At 40.0% G+C, this 14,227-nt stretch overlaps 1 protein-coding gene across 1 annotated transcript; it reads right to left on the minus strand.

Moving 5' to 3' along the window:
- Positions 1-1,186: 1,186 nt before the first annotated feature.
- Positions 1,187-5,929, minus strand: LOC135709204 (uncharacterized). Its single transcript, XM_065231430.1, has 2 exons — positions 5,796-5,929; positions 1,187-5,703 (listed from the first exon to the last, which is right to left on the minus strand). Exon 2 carries the CDS (start codon positions 5,695-5,697, stop codon positions 1,267-1,269), a length of 4,431 nt encoding a protein of 1,476 aa, XP_065087502.1. The 5' UTR covers positions 5,698-5,703; positions 5,796-5,929; the 3' UTR covers positions 1,187-1,266.
- Positions 5,930-14,227: the final 8,298 nt, after the last annotated feature.

Here is a 14,227-nt window from a genome sequence, read left to right on the forward strand (position 1 = left end):
CGTATGAGCTCGCCACCACTTGTTGAATGGGATACCTGCCCATGACTTATATGGCCACCATTCCTGCTCTATCCGCCACCCAGTTACCATTATCAAGAGGGACTCGATATGGCTCTGCAATGATAGCAACGTCGCACTTTGTTTCCGTTGTCGACTGCCAAAGAACTGGAAACGTGAAATGGCCGATCTGAGCAAGGAGATTGCTTCCAGAATGGTCTCATTACGGAATGAAAGTTTCGGGCGACTCGTCCAGAATCTGGACGACCCCTCCAGACCATTCTGGAAGGTTTCCAAGGCCCTAAAGACGCACCCCAAACCCATTCCACCACTCAAAGATGAATATGATGACGATCGGCTCATAATCACCCCTCAGTAGAAAGCAAATGCGATTGGTGAGCATATTGCAAAATCGCGCTTGCTTGGCTCCAACATCCAAAGTCCGCTCGAAGATCAGGTTGCGCAATGCGTACTCAAGGATCTCAGTGGAACAGATTTGCTCAGCGCTGAAATGCACCAAAAACATGAAGGCCTCCGGGTTCGACGGAATATTAGATTAAACAGTGTGGAGCCATTCTAACCCCTGGGGTGCGTTTGGGATTGTCCTATCTAACTATCATACATGGTTAACGTCAATTTATTTCTCTTAAAATCCTAGTGATATCATAATGTAAACGAACATATCAACTTTGTGCTACAGGCGTACTCCAAATGAACATTTCAAGAGGTTCTATCTGCATTGATCGATTCTATTCATAGTCTTTCTCTTTTGATACCGTCTTTTGCTAAAAGAAATTCTTATCTAGCGTCCAAAGCACCGAACATTAACGAACGGGAAAGCCGATGAAGAGAATCGATCGGATAGGACCTTTTGAAGAGGCCTATTCTGCGCCACAAGTGAGGTGAGGTGACTCACATGAGGTCACTAGGTCACGTTTGGTTGCACAAGTCTAGAGGACTATTTGTAAAATTTAAAATGCACATTCATAATGGACTTAACTGACTATGTTCTGCCAAATCTGAAGTACCCACGACATTTGTCTTGCGTACGACCGGAACTATTATTCTGAAGACTTTCAACGGTTCACGGAATAGTTCAACTCAGACTTCCTCTAAAAACGTTTTGGAGGCGAACCAGCCTAAGGCTGAAAGCCTCCTAAATAAAGCTAAATTAATTAATTAATTCCTCTAAAAACCATCATTTTGGACATTTCGTTAATTGTAGGAAAGATTGTTACGATACAGTTGTCTCTAGATGGTCACATAACGCTACCATTTAACTAAGATCCTTCCATTGAACAGTGATGCCTGTTGCTTTTCAGGACAAACGCTGCAGCTCGTTGAATATTGCAGTGGAGTTCGATTATATTTATCTACAGCATTGATAGATGCTCCGCCTCTTAGTAGCAATAAGGCACATTGGTAACTGCTCTGCAGTACTGCCTCGTGTAGTGGTGTTCGGCCGAGGCGCTCATCTACCGCAGTAACATCCGCGCCAAAAAGAAGAAGAGTTTGGACGCACATGGCTGAAGTTGCCTTGTTGGCTCTGATTGTGGCATGCAGCATCGTTTTGCTTATTTCTGCACGCTTATCAAGCAGCAAATAAACTGCACCCACATGGCATTCTTTCAGGGCCAAATCCAGCGGTGACTGGCCCTGTGGATCTTTAGCATTCACTTCTGCATTTTTTTCCAGGAGAATTGATATGCAACCAGTGCTGCCGGCTTTAGCGGCTGCATGGAGCGGAAACTCGAGAGTGTCAAGATTTTTCTGAACGGCAAGAATGAATTCGGCTATCCCGTAGGAGCCATGATTCAAAGCAAGCTGGTAGGTGCAGAGTCCCGACCGTTCGTCTATCTCGCAGATTGAGGTCCCTGCTTGGTGCATCGCCTGGACAATATCTAAGTGGCTGCGTTTGATGGCCCAAATCAGTGTCTGATTCGCGTCTGACTTGTAGGCTTTTGCTTCGTAGCTCACCAGCAGCATTACTAGATCACGAAATTTACGCGACACTAGATGCCCAAGAAACATGAGCCATTTTTTCGCTCCACCGGTCTTCATTTGTATCTTCCTGGTTAGCAGCGTTCGTACGACATCAATGTGGTTGTTGAACGATGCAATATGTAAGGCATTCCAACCACGTGCACTCAGTATATTCAGGTCGCATCCTCTGTTTATGAGCAATCGAACCACGTGGACATAACCGGCCTGAGCTGCCAAAAACACTGGTGTCTGCTGGTGATGATCAATAGCATCGACGGTTGCTCCTCGGGCAATCAATAGACTCACCACCTCGTAGCATCCATTGGCAGCGGCTTTGTGTAGAGCTGTTTGCTTGTGGACATTCTGAGCATCTACGGATAGATTGTTGTTGATCAGAAGGGCACATATCTGCCCGTGATCTTGTGTTGCTGCAAAATGCAGAGGAGTTTCCCGGTGTACTGTAGTATTATTGATGACCGTTGGATCTTCCTGAATCAAACGTTTGACCAATTCTTCAAAGTTTTCTTCGCAAGCCCACAGAAGTGGATAAGGTCGCATGGACCACAGCAGCATTTCCAACTTGCCCAAGCATTCCTCGTGCTGGCGTGCGATGATGAAAAAGAACTTCCGAACAGTCGGGTAGTCCCGCAAGACCTGGTAGTACAGATCAAACATGTTCTTCAGATTGTGCTTCTTCCGAGGAACCCTTTTCCTGGCATTCTTCACGAAATTATTCTTGATCTGTTCATGGTTCATTCGTCTAAGATACTGGAACAAACACTTTGCTGCGAAGAATTCAGCAATCGACCCGTGGATAAAATGCGGCACACGACTGACAATTGGTGAATCTAAAAGCGGAATCTGTTCCTGCATTACCTGGAGCTCTTGCTCGTCAGGAACGATCAGATGCATCTTGTTGCCCTTAACCAAGCTCATCAGACCCAGAAAGCTGTGCAGTTTGATGAAGCCTCTGTAGAGAAAGTTGCTCTGATTCAGCATGAGCTGAGTGTAATGATTGACAATCGAAAGATTCTGCTTAACGATGTTTTGTCGCTGGAAGGAGCTGTACACGAATTTCTCAAAAAGCTCCATGATATCCAATGCTTCCAGATCGATCTGACCAAGAACTTGAGGATCCTTGGTTTTCTGGTATTGTTTCGTGTATGGTTTGTAGATCTCAGCCAACATTTCGACCATCAATGGAACGCCCACGAATTTGCTTGCAATCTTCATCGACTTGCTGTGAATCCTGTCCATTAGCCGATCGACAAATTGGGACAGTGGACGAGCTCTCATAGCGTCTTCATCGAGGAAGTCGCAAAAGCTTTTGAAGAGAACCGTCTGTTCGGATTTGCTGATGGGCCTCAAGAAGAATGCATCCACCTTGAAAGCTCCTTCTAGTTCCACCTGAAGTCGGGTACGGGTGTTCACAAATACTTGCGTGAAATTCTGCAGCATGCGCATCAAGACGATTGTAGGTCCCGTGGATGCAAATGGTAGTTCATCGAACCCGTCGAAGAAAACGTAGATGTTGTTGGGCATTCCGTGATGATACTGCAGCAGTGACCTATCCAGCTGCGGGAGTCTGAAATGATTTCCAAGAAAGTCTGTCACATTCGGTTTCCTGCTAGCGCGCAAGTCCGTCTCACAGTCTTGCAGGTTGATATAGAAAACCCATTTCGTTTTGAAACGGGACTTTGCCAAATTAGCTAGTTTCATCCACAGAGTAGTTTTCCCCATTCCAGGGGTCGAAGAGAGAACAACCACCCTGCGTTTGTCCGGAGTAGTCGGTAAGTTATAAAGAAATTGCTCTTCGTTGTAGCTACCATTTTCGTCAGTGCCATCGCCTAGCGTAGTATCGTTGAGAGTTGGTTGTAGGTTCTCTGCTTCGTTAGCCAAATCATCAGTATCCGAACGTGTTATGATCCTCGGGATGTAATGTTTGATTCCAAGCTCCGGCAGTGTCGGTCCGATCGTAACAATCTCGTCTTGCAGTAGTTTCTCGAGTGTATCGTTTTTGATGACCTTTCCTAGAACCGCATCATCGGCCAAATCGCTCAATTTCATCTCGAATCCTTGAAAGAGTACCGTCTTGTTCCTCAATATCTGCTGACTGGACACGGTCAGTTCATCCAATGTGATATCCTCCTCTTCGACAAGGGTGTAAGAGTGCTCGTTGAAAAACTTAGAAGCTGATTCATCGCAGTCCGTGAGTAAAATGAGTTTGATCGAGTTTCCCGAGACCATTGCATCAAGTATCTCCGACGCAAACTCCAACTTGAAACAGTCAGCCTTGAGCAGTAAATAAAAGCTGCTCTTCGATTCCCGTAGAGCTTCGCACAGCTCCGTCCGAATGGAATTATTCTGAAGATCCTTTAGGGAAAAGTAATGGAAATTGTGTGCTTGCAATGCCTGGAACACTTTGAGACTGTTTAGTAGACCGTTCCGAGTGCTGGTGACAATGGCTACAGGGTATGCCTCGGGAAAGGGGAGCACCGGATCTACGAAATCCACCCGAAAACTGTGCATTTCTCCACGAAAAAGATCGGTTGGAACGCTAAGCCTTGAACTGGATATGGTGCGTTGAAAAGTTTGGAACTCATTTTCCAGATCATGTCTGCGTAGCGACATGCATGGGACTGTAGTGGAATCTAGACAAACGTGAACTCGGTGTTGCATCGTACTATAAGCAAGCAAGGCGTAAGTGTTGTCAGAGCTCGGTCCGTGTACCGGAGAAGTCTGCCGCAATTTTAGATCATTTATGATTGCCTTTTTTAAACCAACGTTATCCGGTTGATTGATTGCAAATATCAACGAACTGAGAAATTCTTTCACTTCTACTTCGTCTATCGATGGAGGCAACGTATTGACAGACTTTCCTTTCGAGTCAAGAATCGTCAACAGTTCTTCATTCGGTGCACAGTACGACTCTAGCTGTTCCAATGTGGCTTCTTCCTGAAAAAGCTTGCCGCGAAAAACGCGTTCGGCATGGCTCAGTTTGTTCTTATTCTTAATGAACCGAGGAGAAAATCTTACCCAACCCTTTTCGGTGACCAATATCTGGTTTGCTATTGCACCACGGTACTTTTTCACTAAATCCAAGTTCATCCCTTCTTTACGCTCGATGAGAACTGATCGAATAATTTCCGTCAATCCTTTGAAATCGCTGTTTCCATGCTCGAGCAGTTTCTCACAGTGTTCATCCTGTGGTATCAGCTTCATGAACCGTTCGCCATTCAGTCCCAGTTTCAAGATGCACTCAATCTCATTTTCTGCATCTGTGAACCAGTCCTGTATGCACTGTGCCAAACCACAATTCGTATATATTACAAACTGCTTGTTTCCGACGAAATCGTCGAGGTGCATGATTTCCCAAAATGATTCCAGATATTTATGCAATGAAAAGTCACCCTTACACTTATCACTCTCCGCGTCCGGGAATAGATGTTTTCCATCGAGTTGCACCGGCATTAATCTATGTTTCACTTGAACGAACAACCAATTCCACGAGCTATTCTCGTTCTGCCACGATAGAACTGCATCGTCGAACTTTCCAGCGGCTTTCATTTCCGTAGCCAGTCGAAAGTCACCATATCTTCCATACCGATCGGAGATTGCCCTCTCGTAGAGCAGCATCAGTACGTGCACTTGGTAGGCGTCTCCATGGCGCGCACCGCCCAGGTTTCCTTCCTTCTTGTACCCTCCAGCGCTATCCATTGGAATCTACAAACATACACGGATAAACAGTAGCAGTGTAATCAGCAATCACTTATCGAGGTGGGCTACATCATCGGTAATAATAATCGTATTCTTACCAATTGTGAAAAATATTATCTACGATTAGTCACAACCCGGGTTGAGTGAAAAATTGCACGTACAGAACAATCCAAACTTTCGACCGTGAATGCAAAAATCCGCGTCTGACTAAGCTCGCCAGTAACGGGTAACTGCGTTGTAGAGAAGAAGTTTGCGCGAGTTTCGCGAGTTTACTCGCGAATTTTTCGCACACCACAGCAGGCGACGCCGTATGACGCAGTCGTCTGCCACTCTGACGAGCACGTTCAGGAGAGGAGAGCGAGAAATGAATTGATTGCATTGATTTGAGTGTATGTATTAGTCGTTTAGGTGGGTGTAGCGATAATTATCATTAATGAGTCCACACGCGAAGCAAGTGACAAATACACACTTCAATAATTGAATTATTGTTCTATGATTAAGAATGAATTACAAGCTGAACATTGCACTAGGTCCTAAGTAACATTGATCGATTCTCTTCGTTGACTTTCCTTTTCTTTAATAACTTTATCACATGACTGTTGTACCTCGTACAATATGTACTTCTTCTTCTTCTTCGCATTTCAAGCTTATTGCATATCGCATATAAGCTTATTGTGTGTTCTCAACTTAGTGTTCTATAGATGCACTTCCACAGTTGTTAATTGAGAGCTTTCGATGCCTGTGCCATTTCTGCATTAGTATAATTGTGTGGCAAGTCCAATCATACTCTATGCCCAGGGAAGTCGAGGAATTTTCCAACCCGAACAATTCAGCCACCTTCAGCATGGTCTTGCTTTGTAGCTGCGCCTTTACCGACTGAGCTAAGGAAGGCCCAATACGTAATTAAACAATAAATTACACTCAGGGTTGTGGTTGTGGGTAGGGCTGGGACTCAAATTATCCGGATATTTTTAGTTTTCAATTTTAGTAAATTTTGAAAATTAACAGATCTGCCATTCTACATCAGGTCACATGGGAACATAAAAACCAACTTTTTGACAAATATTTAGAACAGTTAAAAAGAAAACTGTTAAAGGGAGAATATTTCACTATCCGGATAGTTACTATCCGTCTGATAACCATCACAACGTTTCTCAATTTATTTTATTTCAATATCGGGCACTAGAAAGCATGACATTCTGTTTACTGAATATCAATTCAACGATGTTTCATTTGTATGAAAGTAATTTTATTGAAAAAACTTAAGTACTCAAGTTTTAAATCTGTATTTAAGGAGTGTAAATTGTCCAAAAAAATACATTTAATGCTTTATGTCGCTGGTTCATAGTGTTCTTTGACTATTACTAAATCAGTAATATCAATATTGTGTTCGAAGTTGCCTGAAAAAAGATTATTAGATTGAGTGGTATACTACAAAATAAACAGGGAAATAGCTGTGCATTGTGTTGTTGCTGAATTGACCGTTGAATGCTGCTGTTGTTGTTGCTGTATGGTTTGGTTTTAAAAAATAAAGTATATTTGAGTTTTTTTTTGCATTTAGTTTGAATTAGTTCTAATAGTGCACACTATTTGGTTCTTTTTATTTAGTGCGGATGAAACTCATGTTGGGTAGTTTATTGTTGAATCGGTAGATTTAGTGAAAATTTAGTGAACAGGCGTCGTACACAATCTAGCCGTTGGTTCGCGCTTTGGTGTATTGATGCTAAAGTAGCTCTATTAGTAGCACACAGGGTGGTTAGATCGTCAGATTTGGTGAAAATTTAGTGAACGGGCGTCGTACACAATCTAGCTAGTTGGTTCGAGCTTGGTGTATGGGTGCTGAAGTAGCTCGATTAGTAGCTCACGCTGTGGCTCTGTTGAACCGACAAATAAATGAAATGCATGTTGTTGAAGCTCCCACAGAATAAACAGATTTGGTAACAAACAGAGTGAACGGGCGTCGTACACAATCAAGCCGTTGGTTCGAGCTTGGTGTATTGGTGCTGAAGTAGCCTGCTGGTAGTAACACTTTGCGTGGTTCTGTCGATTTCTAGCAAGGGCGAAATTCACTGCGTGCAACATTGTACGCAAGTTTGAGTAGTCCTGGTTTGGATAGGCAGATTTGGCCGAAATTAGAGCAAACGAGCGTCAGGTAAACTCAAACCTACTAAACTTTTTGGAAAATATCTAAAATTCAATCTATCTATAGTAATCTATCAACGGAAGCAAAAGTAACTTTAAAATAAAGTTGTGTTGCCACATACAGTCAATAATGTTTTTCCGAGTACTTTGGTACAATATTGGGGATTTACTGGCTTGTTATCTGTCAATAAATACTTTGTACAGGTGTGCGTAGTAACTTTTGTTTTTTGTACTTGTTTATGTTTTGTGTGGATGTATTTTTGACTTGCTCTAACTGATTTTGTTTTTTGTTTGTTGTTTTAAACTGGTCATCATGGAAAGCGAATGTGCAATTTGTGTGGAATGTAATAAAATTGAAAAGGATGCCAGTAAAATAATAACCTGTATGTATTGTTTTTCTGAAGCTTATTATAAGTGCCGCAATATTACCGGGAATGCTGTGCGACGCATTAAAGAGAGGATGTACTTCTGCTCTCACAACTGTTCGAGCATTTATCAACGGATCATTGAGATGCAGAACCACAAATCATCAATCGTTGAATCGCTTGCCGTTGAGCTAAAGGGAGCAGTGGCTAGTGCTGTGTCCCAGGAAATTCAAAATTTTAGATGTGAGGTGAAACAGATTACGACTGCAATAGAAAAGTCGCAAGACTTTCTATCGTCTAAATTTGATGGCATCGTGACCGATTTTCATGAGTTGAAGAGAGAGAATGAATGTTTAAAGCAAAATATCGACAAATTGAAGGATACTCAACAAATTTTGTCGAAAACGGTACATAAGCTGGAACACCAAGTAGATAAAAGTAACCGTGATAAAAATTTCAATAATGCGGTAATTCTCGGTGTCCCATTTATTCCTGGTGAAAATACTAAAGAAATTGTTCAAAAAGTTATTGCTTGTTTTGGCGTAACTGTAAATTCTGATGAGATAGTTTCTGCCGCTAGGTTAAATGCTAAAAATAAACCAATACATTCGCTGGTACCTATTCGTGTTGTCTTTAAAAACGAAAATATCAAGGAGATTATTTTCTCTAAAAAAAGGGGAATCGGTAAGCTACTCTCATCATCAATCGATCCAAGTTATATGATCAACGCTAAACCAACAACCGTCACAATGCGCGATGAATTGACCCCACTATCCATGGAGCTTTTAACTGAAATGAGAGGGTATCAGGAGAAGTTGCAACTAAAATATGTTTGGTGCAGTAGAGGGGGAAATGTATTAGTAAAGAAAAATGAGAATTCTAAGCCTGAGATTATAAAAACTAGGGATGATATAATTGAATTGGTAAGCCGTTATAGCGAAAAATCTCCGTCAAAAGAAACTCCTTCTCCCAAGAGGAAACGTAACGATAATAACTCCAATAAGTAATCTTTTATAAATGTATGTGTTTTATGATTTTCTTTGTCAATTTGTAAACTAAATAAAATAAAATGGCTAATGGAATAAATTATTACCATGATTGTATTGATGAGTTTAATTTAAATTATGATGATGATGATGGTCCCACCTCTTACCCCTACAAAGGTTTGAGCTGGACGATTTATCTTTAAGATAATTAAATATAAACATTTTAACCAGGTTAGCAAACAAAAACGAGCTGGTTACAGTTACAGATATAAATTCCCTCTAGACTTTACAGTTGCTTCACAGCAATATACATAAATTTGAAAAAGCTTAGGCGTCCACCTCTTAGTTCGCCTTTTTGTCCACCTAGAATATTCATAAGTATTACAAGCAATCAAGAGTTAATGAACAATCAACAAAGCATCCTATACACTAGCAACCCCGCAATGATGCTATTATAATTTTCAGCAATGTCAGGAATGCTCACGAACCCCCGACATTCAGCCAGAAAACTTAATACTAACTCAAAGTATCTTCCAAATAAGCTTCAAAGTTGCATTTTTTTTTTTATCAAATGTTAAATTCAGTCCTCTATATCCGTAATACGCGCGCGAGGCTCAAACCTTTGTAGACTACTACTTTTTTTTTTAACTACTACTTTAATTCAAATATAAAAAAAAAAAATCCATCATCACCATCGTGGCGAACAAAATAGTTTTTGCAGTGCTACAATAATTATTAAAAAGTCGTTATGACAGCTATCCATACAAAATAATCCGTTATAAATAACTTCGTCAAGATACATACTTCGTCCATTCATAAAAAAAAAAAAAAATCACTGGATAACTGTTCAAAAGACAGTTTTAACGTGTGAAATACAATGTCTCTTGAATTCTGCTAATGTTGTTGCACGTTTAATATGTCTAGGCATCGAATTGAAAACATTTACTCCTTTAAAATACAATGAATTCTGTGAAGCGCAAGTCAAGAAATGTGGTGTTCTTATTTCATCCGCGTTTCTAGTATTATATCTATGAAAATCACTTCCTCTTTCAATTCGATCACACAAATATCGAGGCAGCAAACCATTTACTACTTTAAAAATGAACACCATAGTCAAATAAACTATTCTTTGCTTCACTGACAGCCATTTTAAAGCGTCCAGCATCAAAGTTGAGGAAGTGAATCTATTACATCGCAAAATCAAACGCATTATTTTATTCTGCAAACGCTGTAATCTCGATATTTGTGTTTCATTGGCTAGAAATAAAATGGATGGGCAAAAGTCTAGATGAGGAGAGATGATTGATTTGTATAGCTGTATTTTACTGGCAATAGTTAAATCGTTTTTCAGTCGACATAGAATTCCATACTTCTTGGCAATTTTCTTGATGACATTGTCAATGTGAGAGTTGAACTTAAGTTTGTCATCAATAATCACGCCAAGATATTTAATCTCCCGAACGCGATCAATAGCCTCATCATCAATTACCACGGAGACATTATCATTTACTCGGTTCCGCGAAATTACCATGAATTTAGTTTTACTTGTATTTAATTTCAACTGCTTACACTTCAACCATCTACTTAGAGAACGCAAATCTTCATTCAAATGTGAGACGGCAACTTCTAAATCCTTAGCTACAATGAATAACACAGTATCATCTGCAAAAAGATTAATGTCGCAAAATCGTAAAATGCGTCGCAAATCATTAATATACATAATAAATAAAAGAGGCCCTAATACACTTCCCTGGGGCACTCCAAGGTTATTCCCCACGGGACTGGAAACAGAATCATTAAAAACAGTCCGTTGAGTTCTGTCAGATAAATAGCTTTCAAACCATTTATAAGCAGTACTCGTAATTCCAAAGCGCTTGATTGTACTTAACAGTAAGGGCCTAGAAATTGTTTCAAAAGCGCGTTTCAGATCCAAAAAAACAGCAACAGTCGTATCTTTACGCTCCAAGTTGTCTTTCCACTTTGCTAACACCAAATTCAACGCAGTTTCACAGGAATGACCTTCCCGATATCCTGATTGTTCTGGTATCAACAAAGAGTTGCTATTCAAATACTCCAACAGCTGGCCTTTAACAACAAGTTCTAAAATTTTCTCTAATGTGTGCAACATGTTGATGGGACGAAACTCTTCGGCTTTAATCGTTCCAGCAACTTTTTGAATAGGAACCACTAAGGATTCCTTCCAAATTTGTGGCACATGTCCAGTCTGCAAAGATTCATTAATAAGGTCCAGCAAGATGTGGCCAATGACATGAAAGCAATCTTGAATAACTCTAGAATTAACATTATCTACTCCAGCCGATTTTCCTAATGAAAAGCAAATAACTCTAAGTTCATCTAAAGTAATTTGGTGAAAACCTTCAAATCTACAACTACTATTAACTGGCTGTTTTATTTCGTCAGGTTCATCGACCAATTCAATGGATTGATTAATCAATGAAACACTTTCGACAAAATAATCATTAAACATAGATGCAATTACTGGTTCTGACTGTTCTAATGTGCCATTAAAAGTTATGGACCGCGGTTTGCAATTACTAGGTTTTAATAAAGATTTCAAAATTTTCCATAACTCTTTGCTGTTGTTTTGATGCTGATCAATCTTCCTCTGGACATATTCACAACGAGTTTGTTTTATCGATTGTGAATATTTATTACGCGCGATTGTGTACCTATTCCAATGATTATCATTATTTGATCTGCAAAACTTTTTGTACCATTTGTCCCTCTTACGTTTAAGACGCAAAAGTTCCAAATTGTACCAGCTGTTCGAGTTTTTCAAAGAAACAAACTTTTGCTCAACTAATTGATTGGTACACGTTTTCAAAGTGTTAGTTAGAACAGCTGCAGATTCATCTAAATTACCGGCCGCGAATGGAAAATCCACGCTTCTCTCAACAAGATTTGAAACAGCCTGTTTCGAATATTTCCTCCAGCACTTCAATTTGACTAAGTCATCGTTATTATTGATATTATCTAATACATTAATCACTAAGGTCTCATGATCGGTTATTTTCAAATCAGCATCCGGAACTGAACAAATGGAATCAAAATTGGAATAAACGTGGTCAATTAAAGTTCTACTGTGCCTGGAAATACGCGTATACTCATCTACCGTTTGTTTTAAATTGAAAAAATCAGCTAAACTCTTCAAATGATTCGAATTATGGTTGTCACGCCAATTAATATTAAAATCACCAGCCAATATATTTAATTTACTTGAATCATGGAATGTCTCTAGCCAGTTCTCTAAAACATCAACAAAACGCTGGTCACTAGAACTGGGAGAATGATACAAAACACCATAGTTACCCATCTTCATGCCACGTTCAACTGTAATGCCCAAGAACCAGTTACCATCGATAACTTCGTTGATTCGAAGGTCGAATTGAATTGATTCTTTGACATAAATAGCAACACCGCCAGTGTGTCTAGAATGTGATAAACAAGCAGCAACAATATATCCCGGAATACTATACTGGTCAAAAGCTTCAGTTTCTACAATATGAGTTTCAGATAAGAAAACTAAAAGAGGACGTTTTTCCTCAACAATCTGACGTAATGCTACGTAGTTTGTTGACAACCCCGCAATATTCAAATATAAAAAATCAAATTGATTCACATTCCTGGAACTTGGCTGCTATTTATTGAAACGCAAGCTGCTTTTCTTCTGTTCAAAAAGTCTTTTATAGAGCAAACATTCAGGACTAAATGCGGCATGGTTGACGTCCAAGTTCATTTTACGTTCTTTATTCATTTTCAAACAATTAACACATTTCAATACAGTTGACGTACACTCCGATGTTTTGTGTTGTTGGCTGCACCTAGAGCATCTCTCACAATTTTTGCAATCCATGCTCTTGTGCCCAAATTCTCCACATTCGAAACACCTCAATACATTAATCGCGGGAACTATAGAGCACCGATCAAACCCTACATTTACTTTTTTCGCGCATAACAAACATTTATACGTATCGAAATCGACTTCAATCACAACACTGAACTTGTTGTACGTGAAGCGTGGATTTTCAAACATGTTCACTACTTTTACATCATTTATAGCGATGTCTTCATTTTGACTTTTTAAATAGTCAATGAAGACATCGGAGGAATACTGATCGCTCATGCCCACTATTTTCAATCTCGGCACCGAAGTGGGAACAACAGCACTATAGTTTTCACCCAGATTGCTTTCAATACCATTTTTGACATCACTTACATTTGCTCCTGTTGCACACTCAACAATAATGGAGCCATCTTTACCATTTCTAAAATTACTGATTTTGTGTGTTTTTGGATCCAACTGAGTTTTCAAAAACTTACGAGTGTCTTCGCAAGCTTGTTTGGACTCTTTCGGTTTAATCACAATGACCGGACGAGTCTTACGATTATCTTGTTTGTTACTGTTACTGTTATTTTTACTGTTACTGTTACTAACATGTTTACTTTTACTAGCACGACTGTCTCTTTTTACAACATCCGCAAAACTCGCATTTTCTTGAAAAACATCATCATTATCACTATTACTGATTACTAATTTACGTTTTTTGCGTCTGGTATTTTGGTCCGATTCCGACTGAATCGTCCTAGATACACTGCACTGATCATTCATTACCGCTAATTTGTTTTCCGCATCAATTTTAAAAAATGAACTTTTCATATTATCCAATTTCTCACAAATTAAATTTTCAAAACCATTTACATTTCGGCTTATATCTGCCATCCCGCTTTTAACCGCGATGTCTATCTGAGCAGCAATGTGATCTCGTATGCCAGTGATAGAGTCCGAGAGTTGAAAAACTTTCTTCATCTCTTCTTCTATCCTATTGACGCGCGAGATCAGATCATTCTGCTCGCCACAACACTGACCTGATAGACAGTTACCACATTTGAAAACAACATTTGCATTATCTGCTATTAGGCGCGCCGCAGTCTTAGTGAGTGCCGCACAATTGAAGTGGAACATTCCATTGCACGGACCTACACATGTGACTGGGAGCCCACTAATAGTAATAGACT

Source organism: Ochlerotatus camptorhynchus, unplaced genomic scaffold, assembly GCF_037179485.1.
Source record: "Ochlerotatus camptorhynchus isolate MF236.1 unplaced genomic scaffold, CSIRO-AGI_Acam_v1.1 ptg000357l, whole genome shotgun sequence".
NCBI classification, from domain to species: Eukaryota; Metazoa; Arthropoda; class Insecta; order Diptera; family Culicidae; genus Ochlerotatus; species Ochlerotatus camptorhynchus.